A 10,652-nucleotide genomic window follows, 5' to 3' on the forward strand; every position below is an offset into this window, starting at 1 on the left:
CTGGACATGGAACAACAGACTGGTTCCAAATAGGAAAAGGAGTACGTATATTATTACCCTGCTTATTTAACTTATATGCAGAGTACATCATGAGAAACGCTGGGTTCAAGAAGCACAAGCTGGAATCAACATTGCCAGGAGAAATATCAATCACCTCAGATATGCAGATGACACCACGCTTATGGCAGAAAGTGAAGAAGAACTAAAGAGCCTCTTGATGAAAGGGAAAGAAGAGAGTGAAAAAGTTGTCTTAAAGCTCAACATTCAGAAAACGAAGATCATGGCATCTAGTCCCATTACTTCATGGGAAATAGATGGGGAAACCGTGGAAAGAGTGTCAGACTTTATTTTTTTGGGGCTCCAAAATCACTGCAGATGGTGATTGCAGCCATGAAATTAAAAGACGCTTACTCCTTGGAAGGGAAGTTATGACTAACCTGGACAGCATATTAAAAAGCAGAGACATCACTTTGTCAACAAAGGTCCGTCTAGTCAAGGCTATGGTTTCCCCAGTGGTCATGTATGGATGTGAGAGTTGGACTATAAAGAAAGCTGAGCGGTGAAGAATCGATGCTTTTGAACTGCGGTATTGGAGAAGACTCTTGAGAGTCCCTTGGTCAGCAAGGAGATCCAACCAGTCCATCCTAAAGGAAATCAGTCCTGAATATTCATTGGAAGGACTGATGTTGAAGCTGAAACTCCAATACTTTGGCCACCTGATGCAAAGAGCTGACTCATTTGAAAAGACTCTGGTGCTGGGAAAGATTGAAGGTGGGAGGAGAAGGGGAACACAGAGGATGAGATGGTTGGATGGTATCACTGACTCAATGGACATGAGTTTGGGTAAACTCCGGGAGTCGATGATGGACAGGGAGGCCTGGCGTGCTGCAGTCCATGGGGTCGCAAAGAGTCGGACACAACTGAGAGACTGAACAGAACTGATTGTTGCAGTGAAAAGGAAAGAAGAAAGAGGAATGAGTTTTTCTTTCACTTTCCTGAGAACAAAGAAGATAAAGAGAACAGTGAGCAAACCTGAACACTCCCAATTTTTAATTTTAAAATAAAATAACTGCTCCTGACACTGCAAGTCTGTAACTAAGTTAGTTTGCTTTTCTGCCTCCTAACTCTGAATGTCTGTCACTAAGTTTGCTTTTCTGCCCCCTAACTCTGAAGAAGCTACAACTCACATTCGTTCTTTTGACTCTATGCTAAATACATGCTGTTTTTGGTGTTTACCCTTATAATACCCTTCCCCTTTGTATTTACATATCAAAAATTAGGCCTCAGAGCCATTGAATAGCAAGGCTCAATTACTGGGTTCCTGTGGCTGAGACGGTAAAGCGTCTGTCTGCAGTGAAAGAGACCCGAGTTCGATCCCTGGGTTCGGAAGATCACCTGGAGAAGGAAATGGCAGCCCACGCCAGTATTCTTGCCTGGAAAATCCCATGGACCCTGGAGCCTGGTAGGTTAAAGAGTCGGATACGACTGAGCACCTTCACTTACTCTTTGATGCCAGTACATGACTGTCTTTGAAACAAGGCAAGAGAAAGAAATCAAGATCCTAGCACCTTTGTTACTCAGCGCCTACTCCTGACTGAGAGCCATTGCCTTGTATAAACCACTGGACTTCTCATGGGGGAAGGCACAGTTCTTGAGGCATGAATCTACTGTGTTCCCCTCTCCACTGGCTGAGAATAAAACACACCTTTTGATTTTTTCCAAAAATAGAGGAAATCTGTCTCCATATTTTTCATTTGTTTTGGTAGGCAAATAAAGCCTATCAAATTTTGATAGATTTTGGCCCTCAACATCATGTTCTTGGCAGGTTCTGTGTCATCCATAGCACCCTATTGCGACAATCCATGTACCATGAAACACCTGAGTACCTCCATCTGGAGGTTTATTTGAACATGAACCAATCTGAACTGTGCATCTCCATGCCATCCTCCCCAGACTTGTGCTGCCTGCCTTCATGAATGGCCCTATTTCTCTCCTCCTGGTCGCACTTTGTTTGACTACTCCTGATGACCTCCAACATATCTTTGCTATTTCCATTTCTCTCCATTCTCACTGCTCCTGCCTTTGTCCAGGTCACTACAATCATTGGCCATCATTGTCTCATCATTCTTTAGTACAATCTCTAGTGAATCTCCTTGGGATTTAGAGAATTTTCCTAAAAGGCATTTTAATCACAAAACTCCCATGTTTAAAATCCTTCAGTTGCTTGAAAAATGAGACAGTTCTTCAGGATGACTTAGAGAATCAGAGTTTACTAACATCTCCCATTTTGTCTCTTTTCTCTGATCCTTAAGCTCTAAAGTCCACTTTTCTCCTATAAGTCCCTAGGCATCTTCCACCTGTTTTAGCATTAACTTTCCAATGTTCTTTACTTGCGCTCAGGCAATTACTCCTTTCGTTATTCTTTAGCTAAAAGAATTAGGATCCTATTCTTTATTTTTTTCAGATAAAGTTGAAAACAAATGTTTCAAATCTACCTGAGCTCTCTGTAGAACTGGGAGGCTGCTACTCAAAGTATACCCCTGACCTCCTCTGCTTTTCTGTGCAGGTGATGCAACTGATTCTTCAGTTTGTAGCAAGAACAAAAGAGGTGATATTTGCCTTAGGTCTAAGGCAGAAAGGCACTAAATCCCTGATCTGCTACTCCTGTAAATATACTGCCTGTTGCCTGTTTTCAGGCTAGATTGTCTCCCCGGGTAAACATGTCATTCTGCTAAGAGAGAAGTTCTTGGATTATTGTCATATGACAAAATGTCTTGAGGCCTAAAAGTCAGTAAAGTTAGGCGTAGCAAATAATCTACTTAGTTAAAATTTTTTACATTTTCATTTATATTTATAGTTTTTGCAGGCATCCTCTTATATTCATATTATTTTGCTTCTGGAAATATTTTGGTCTGTGGATTTTGAACCATTTCATTTGCTTTCATTTTAGAAGGACTTTAAAATTTCTCTTCAGCAGTTGGATCCTTTATTTTCCAACATGATAATGGATTCATTCATCTTTTATTAACACACATTTTTAAATACTTTAATTGCTTTAGACATCTGAGCTAAATGTGCTCTCTGCCAGCTTGATTTAATGCAATTTTCTATAAACATGATTGAAACGATTTTTCTAACTGACTTTATTTTATATTGTGCTCTTATGATAAATAAAATATAATTTGAAGTACAGTAATACTTATTTCTCTCCTTTCTTTTCATTTACCTTCTAGGGTTTTGATGAATTAATATGAAATTTAATTCCTTGAATATTATTACTTTTTCTGAGATGGTAAACAAATGCGTTAAATTTTACAAGTTCATTTTAAACACTTATTTAGACAACCACATATTTTAAAAGTAACTTTAAAATAATCTTGTTTATGCATATTTTTTTTGGCTGTGCTGGGTCTTGATTGCTGTGTGGGCTTTTCTCTAATTGCAGCAAGTAAGGGCTATTCTGTAGTTGGTGCATAGGCTTCCCATTGCAGTGGTTCCTCTTATTGCAGATCACTGACCCTAGGGCACTCAGTGTTCAGTATTTGTGGCACATGGGCTCAGTAGTTGTGGTTCCTGGGCTCTGGAGCACATGCTCAATAGTTTTGGCACACAGGCTTGATTCCTCTATGACATGCGGGGATCTTCCCTGACCAAGAATCGAATCTGTGTCTCTTGCATTGGCAGGTGGATTCTTTACCACTGAGTCACCAGGGAAGCTCTTAAAAATCATTTTATATTAATATTCTTGTGTCATTTCTTGAGTTCTTTGTTGTCATTGTTGTCCAGTCTCTAAGTTGTGTCTGACTCTTTGTGATCTTATGGACTGCGGTATGGCAGTTTTCCCTGTCCTTCACCATCTCCTGGAATTTGCTCAAACTCATGCCTATTGTGTTGCTGATGCCATCCAAACATCTCATCCTCTGTCACCCTCTTTTCCTCCTGCCCTCGATCTTTCCCAGGATCAGGGTCTTTTCCAATGAATTGGCTTTTTTGCATCAGATGGCCAAAGTATTGGAGATTCAGCTTCAACATCAGTCCTTCCAATGAATATTCAGGGTTGATTTCCTTTAGGATTGACTGGTTTGAACTTCTTGCTTTCCAAGTAACTCTCTAGAGTCTTCTCCAGCACCACAGTTTGAAAGCATTAGCTCTTCAGTGCTCAGACTTCTTTATGGTTCAATTCGGAGGCAAAGTTTTGGTTTTACTCAGTTTCATAAAGGAAGTTGTGTGGTACATTGTTTGACTTCCTGAGGGTTCAAATATGGCTTAACTTTGCCTTCATGGGGGAATGATAATTTGCCTGAGTAAAGTAATTTAGAATTATCTCATTACCTCAGAGTTCTGAAATATTTCCCCATAGCATCGCACATGAAGAGTCTGAAGCCTGTGTCATTCTCTTCTTTTTAAGTAGCCAGTATGTGTCTAAAACTGTGAATTTATTTATTTATTTATTTTTGTCCTCTTTGGAATTCAAGAACAATACCAGGGTGAGATTGAGTGTGGATCTTTTTCCACAATTATGATCACTATTCAGTAAGGTTTATAGTAAAAGTAGACATTTTAGTTGGGTTTTGTTGTTTTTTCCAAAGAAATTTCTTCTCTGAACCTAAGTGTCTGACAAATTTGTTTGGCACCAAGTGGGCACTAATTAAATGTCAGATGAATGGTCAAACAGAGGAAAGATGTTTCAACTGCCTTCAAGCTGCTATAGCAAATGTCAATGAAAGGAAGCAAAATAGAGACTCAACTCAATAATTAATTCTCCCATGCATACTACAATCCCTTAAAATCACTTCCCTGCCTCCAACAAAGCTCTTCTCTTGTCAACAACCACCAAAGAGGACACCAGTGCTCCCAGGCCATGCCCACCCTTCATACCCAGAGCCAAGCTTGCTCATCATCAGTAGACATACTCAACTCATTTGGGGTAAGGATGGGTTCCAGGGCCCCTGGATACTTCCCACAGACCCACTCACACAGCATGACTGGAAATCCACCTGCCTCCCAGCTCACGATTTCCAGGTTAAATTCAGACATAGACCCTTCAACAGTGACAGCTAGTCTGACCAGGACAACTGAGCAAAAGGGCATTTTTTATAGATTATCTGATATAATTGTCACTACTAAGAAGCAGTATTGCCACTACTGCTTCTTTTTCATTGTAGATTATGAATGAGGTTTGCCTGTAGCCTAATAGCTACACTCAAAATGTCTAGTGTTTTCTGGCAACGATTTTGAGAAGAGCAGAATGAAGGGACGAAGGGGACTGAGATGAGGTGGAACAGGCAGGACAAGTGAGAGGAGTGAGTGTTGACTCCAGGGGGAAAGCAGTTAGTAGAGAAAAACAGGAAAGACCAAGAAGAAGGGGAAAGGTAGCCAAGGGGCATACAGGAGGAGGAGACCACAGAAGGATGAGGGGTGAGGAAACTGCTGGAAAGGCCACTGGGCATCACTGATCACCTTCCATCACTTCTTTTCAAAGAGAAAGACATTGAGAACCCGTGTATGGACTTGATTTCTCCAGGGCTAAAAGATGCTAAGTATTCCAGCCAAATCACAGACCATAGCCTTTCTTCAGAAGCCAGGACTGGCTGCAGTAGAGGGGGTCAGGAGGGCATAGGCACACGCAGAAGAAAATCAGGAAGTCAGATAGAGGGAGAAGTGGAGGGGAAGTGAGAGACCGTGTGGGAGGCCTGTGACTGCCAGAGGCTGTAGGGTTTCTCTGGCAGGGAAGTTGGCAGAGGGAGAGGTTTCTGTGTTGGTGTACCAAGGGAAGTCAGATGAGAGGGTGAGAGGGTAAAGAGCGGAACCGTGTCTGAGTTCTGAGGGCAGCTTGCCTGTGCAGGCATCCTTCACCTAAGAGAGCTTCAATGCTGCTTCTGCTGCCTCTGCTCTTCAGGGGACTTCTCTGCCATGGGGCAAGCACAGTGGGTAAGATGATCCCAGGTGGAGAGATACCCTTGGCTGGGAACTGCAGGGTGGAGAGGTTCTGGGGAGGGCCTAGGGGAAGGGAGTAATGCACCTACAGGATGCCCTTGGAGTCTGTATATCATGTTAGTTCCAAGCAAAGTATTCTTTGTCATAGTCTCAGTTAATCTGCCTGATTTTGGGGAGAGGATGCTGGCCCAGAGGCAGAGTCTATGGGAATATGTGCAACCTGTGTAACCATCTCCATGCATCCTCTCCTCTATGGGGCCAACGTTTCCCATGCTTTCACTCCCTCTCTCAGATCCTCAGGTTCCAGGACCCCATCATCTGGCTGCAGAAGAATCCCCCTCCTTCCGCTTGATCCAGATCTCCTCCTTTGCCAACCACAGCTGGACGAAGACCCAGGGCTCAGGCTGGCTGGGCGAGCTGCAGACTCATGCCTGGGATAGTATCTTGGCCACCATCCGCTTTCTGAGGCCCTGGTCCCAGGGTAACTTCAGCAAGGAGGAGCTGAAGAGCATACAAGCACTCTTGCAGCTGTACTTCCACAGTTTCCCACGGGAAGTGCAGGCCTATGCCAGTCAGTTTCAGTTTGAATGTGAGTTCCTTAATCCAAGAGAATGTTCGCTGGAAGGCTCAGATCATCTTTCAAAGGATAGAAAGAATGTGGACATTGACGTTGTTGCTTGTCTCCTTTTGGGCACTGTCCCTCCTCTGCTGACCCTTCACCACCACTCCCACTCTACTTCTCCCACCCAATACACATAGCTCTCACACCTGTAAAAATACCATCAGGTTCTAGACCTCAAATAACTGTCTGTTCTTGATCTTCTGCCCAGCACCCTGGCCTCAGAGTCAGCCTTTCCCAACCAAGATTTTGCCCTCCTTTCTTCCATGTTTACAAGTTTCTGCCTGTACCTAACCACTTCCCAATCTGCTCTTTCAGTTGATGTCCCTTATTTCTCTAACAGCCTTCCATCTAGCCTTCCCCTTAATTATTTCAAAATACCTTTATTATCTCAAAATTTTCTTCCCACAAATTTCCTCCCCTTTTCCTGTCCCACCTCTGGCTTTCCATGTGATCCCCCAGCAAGTTTTCCTTCCTTTAAATATCTAGGTTGTTTACTTTCCTTCCCTGTAATTTTTTCCATATTGATTCTCTCTTCCTTATCTACCCGCAGACCCCTTTGAGCTCCAGGTATCATTTGGATGTTTAATTCATACTGGGAAGGCTTTGGAAACCTTCTTAAATGGAGCATATCAAGGATTAGATTTCCTGAGTTTCCAAGAAAATTCCTGGAAGCCATTTCCAGGAGCAGGAAGTCGAGCTGAGAATGTCTGTATGGTGCTCAACCACTACCGAATTATTAAAGAAATTGTGCAGAAGCTTCTCAGTGACACCTGCCCTCGGTTTCTGGCAGGAATCCTTGAAGCAGGGAAGTCAGAACTGGAAAAACAAGGTGAGCCCAACTCTTTCTCTCCTCCTATTCCTGGTGTTTCAACACCTGTATTTGAGTCTTTATCAACCTTTTGAAACACATAATAAGAAGGTAGAGGGTGAGATGTTTGGGTCTAGAATTGTTTCCTAGAAAAGAGAAAGAAGTGATTACTCAAACTCCTTAAGGAACCCTAAGTCACTAAGCTGTAGCCTAGGGTGCCCTCCTAAATCCTATTTCTCCTCCTCTTTCCTCTCTAGTGAAGCCAGAGGCTTGGGTGTCCAAAGGCCCCAGTCCCGGGCCTGGCCGTCTGTTGTTGGTGTGCCATGTCTCTGGCTTTCATCCAAAGCCCATATGGGTGATGTGGATGAGGGGCAAGCAGAAGCACCCAGGGACTCGGCGAGGTGACGTCCTGCCCAATGCTGATGGGACCTGGTATCTCCGAGTAACCCTGGATGTGGCTGCTGGGGAGGCATCTAGCCTGAGTTGCCAAGTGAAGCACACCAGCCTAGGAGGCCAGGACATCATCATCCACTGGGGTGAGAGAGAACTGGGGTCTGCTGGGAGGTGATAGTCTTCTCATAGTAAAAACAGCTAATGAGTGAGGAACTTAGAAAAATGGCCAGAAATGCTATGCACAAGAGGATACTGGCCGGGGGTGGGGGGGGGGGGGCGGGGGGAGGGGGGGAGTGGTGGGGCGGAAATCCATGGAAAGAAGGGTGGAGCATGACAGTAGTTAAATTTTAAGAAAATGCAAGAAGAGGATTAGAGGTACTAGAGAGAGGAAAAAAGAAGAACCTGGTGATGAGATGAAAGAGAGAAAAAATGGACAGACCAGAGACACAGACTCAGGAGGAATTGAAATGAGGACTCTAGAAAAGACAGATGAAAACTCTGGGGAGGTCCCACCACTCTGAAATGAGAAGCATTAACTGTGGTAGAAAAGAGAGCACTTTATAGACTGACTTTCTTGTTTTATCCCCACCTAGGTGGATACTCCTTCTTCTCGTTATTGATCTGCTTAATTGTAATAGTTACCTTGGTCATGTTGGTTATAGTTGATTCTTCATTTAAAAAGCAGAGGTGAGTCTTGTCTTGTCTCTTTAGCTTCTTATCAGCTTATTCTTTTTTTCTCCCTTTCTCCTTTCTCTGATTTCCCTTATCTGATCGAGATCTTCTTTTCCTCCCACAGCTCAAATCAGGATGTCTTCTCTATCTCCCACACTGCCTTTCCCACAGGAGCCAAAACCCAAGACCCCAGGAATTCAGGACATCAACTCTGCTTGGCACAGGAATCATGGATCAAAAACAGACTCTTAAAGAAATGGAAAGACAGACTAAATTAACTCTAGTGTCATTAGTTTTACCCTCCACATAAAATCCCTTCTGCTTCTGTTTAAACATGATTCATAGCTCTAAACAAAGCATGATTTTGCTAAAGCAATTTGTTCTGTCAGAGACCTGACCCACACCCTTTTGAAAATCTTTTTCTTCCCCTCCCATCTTCCAGAATATCTTTCTACTCCAGCCACATGTTCATCACTATTGATCCTTTAAATTTTAATTCAGATGCCTCTTTCTTAAGAACTTCCCTGGATAGTCCAGGGGAAAGCTCTTCTTTATACCCCAAATTGGACGGTTCTTCCTAAATACACTCATCTCTTCCTACTCCAAACAGTAATTTTAAAACTTTTGTGTTTTTCTCTCATTTGCTTGAAAGCAAGATTTACGTGTTTGTACTTGTGTGCATGATCAAAAGTCTTACCTGGTTCATGGCAGATTGTGGGCAGGTAACCTGTGCAGTTGTTGCCATCTCAAAATCCTGTTCATTTTTGAAGGAGATACTGCATTTTCATTTTATACTGGCCTCACAAATTATGTAGCTGGTTTGTCCTGAGAGAGATCTTTCTCAATAAATACTGACTGAAATAAATGTATTGTCAAATAAATTGTCTTAATCCCTTGCCTTTCTGGCATCTCTGCATCATTTGGCTATGTTCTTATTAAAACTGTTTGTCTGTCTCCCACCAAAGGTGAAGGAGGCAGCTAAGTGTTTCAGACTTCATCGCTGTCATGGTGTTTATGCATCTTCAGAGATATTTAAAGAAAATAGTAACACATGAGATTTTCTATTGTCAAAGAGAGGGTAGGGTTGGACTGACATTCCTACTTCTCTGAGATTATGTATTACTATATATGTTTTTGTGGATACACATATTCAGGGGATACATTCATATTTTGGGAAGTTAGGAACAGAACATGGAGACTGAGGATTATTTTTATGGACAAAGCCAAGCAAGGAGGGGATAAACTGATCAGATGCCAGCCTAGTTACATTTATTTTCTTTAGCATTTTGATTTATTGTTATTATTATTACCTATACTTTATTTTCCTCTTAATTTTTAATATGGATATTAAAATTATCTAACTGCTTTAATTTAGATTCATTTGATGAGTCTGTTGGAGGTCAGAAAGCTATTAAGGCATAGTGTTCATACTGATGTCCAGTTGACGTCTTCCCTTGGATGGAGTAATTGAGCAGATTGCGTAGATTTTTTTAGTGGGAACTTAATACTCCATACGGGGCATTCCCAAGTATCCCATGATCACTTATCCAAGCTATACTCTTACACATGAACAAAATATTGAAGTCAGTCCTTTCCATGTTGAGAATTTATCACCTTGTGAATGCAGAAGGTATAAAAACTGCTTATCTAGAGGCAGCCACCAGATTTCAGAGAGGAAGTCAGAATGTTAAAGGACTTTTGGAGCAATAAATAATGAAGTTCCATCACATGGTAGAAGGTCCTTCTCTATCAAAATGAAGATGCGCAAGTAGGAAACTTTCAGTATCTAACTCAGGTATGCCAATTTAAGTATAGTTCTCATATCTCCTGTTTGAATATAATTTTTCCCCACCACCCTAATTTTTTGGTCACCATAGTTCTTGAACTTCTTATATGGATCAGGCTAACTTCTCTGGCCCCACATCTAATCTTTCCCCTACTGGATATTATGCTTCTTTGACAGTAGACTTATTTCTGTCTTTTATTAACCCCCAAATTCTTTTGACTTAAGGCACTATTATGCATATTTTCCCCTGCATCTGGACCATTCTTCACTCAGATCTTACATGGATTATTTTGGGACACCTTTCAGCTCTAAGCTCAAGTGTTATAGAGAGGTCTTTCCTTAAAAGTTTAGCTAAAGTAACACATACCACCTCAGTCATATCCTGCTCCAATACTGAATTAGTAAAAACTATCTCACTTATTTTTATGTATTTA

The 10,652-nt window shown here is 42.0% G+C and overlaps 1 protein-coding gene across 1 annotated transcript; it reads left to right on the forward strand.

Annotated features, from left to right (window-relative positions):
- The first annotated feature begins 5,490 nt into the window (after positions 1-5,490).
- LOC138433859 (T-cell surface glycoprotein CD1e, membrane-associated-like) lies at positions 5,491-9,297 on the forward strand. Its single transcript, XM_069577210.1, has 6 exons — positions 5,491-5,931; positions 6,230-6,526; positions 7,110-7,388; positions 7,625-7,903; positions 8,354-8,447; positions 8,557-9,297. Exons 1-6 carry the CDS (start codon positions 5,871-5,873, stop codon positions 8,708-8,710), a joined length of 1,164 nt encoding a protein of 387 aa, XP_069433311.1. The 5' UTR covers positions 5,491-5,870; the 3' UTR covers positions 8,711-9,297.
- The last annotated feature ends 1,355 nt before the right edge of the window (positions 9,298-10,652 follow it).

The sequence above is a fragment of the Ovis canadensis genome, chromosome 1, assembly GCF_042477335.2.
Source record: "Ovis canadensis isolate MfBH-ARS-UI-01 breed Bighorn chromosome 1, ARS-UI_OviCan_v2, whole genome shotgun sequence".
Taxonomy (NCBI): domain Eukaryota; kingdom Metazoa; phylum Chordata; class Mammalia; order Artiodactyla; family Bovidae; genus Ovis; species Ovis canadensis.

Bases quoted from the DNA above. Each gene is read 5' to 3' on its own strand.
- LOC138433859 (XM_069577210.1), top strand. From the start codon at position 5,871: ATGCTGCTTCTGCTGCCTCTGCTCTTCAGGGGACTTCTCTGCCATGGG. The intron at 5,932-6,229 runs GTAAGATGATCC...TCCCTCTCTCAG, and splicing joins CCATGGGGCAAGCACAGTGG to ATCCTCAGGTTCCAGGACCC. The intron at 7,389-7,624 runs GTGAGCCCAACT...TTTCCTCTCTAG, and splicing joins GTCAGAACTGGAAAAACAAG to TGAAGCCAGAGGCTTGGGTG.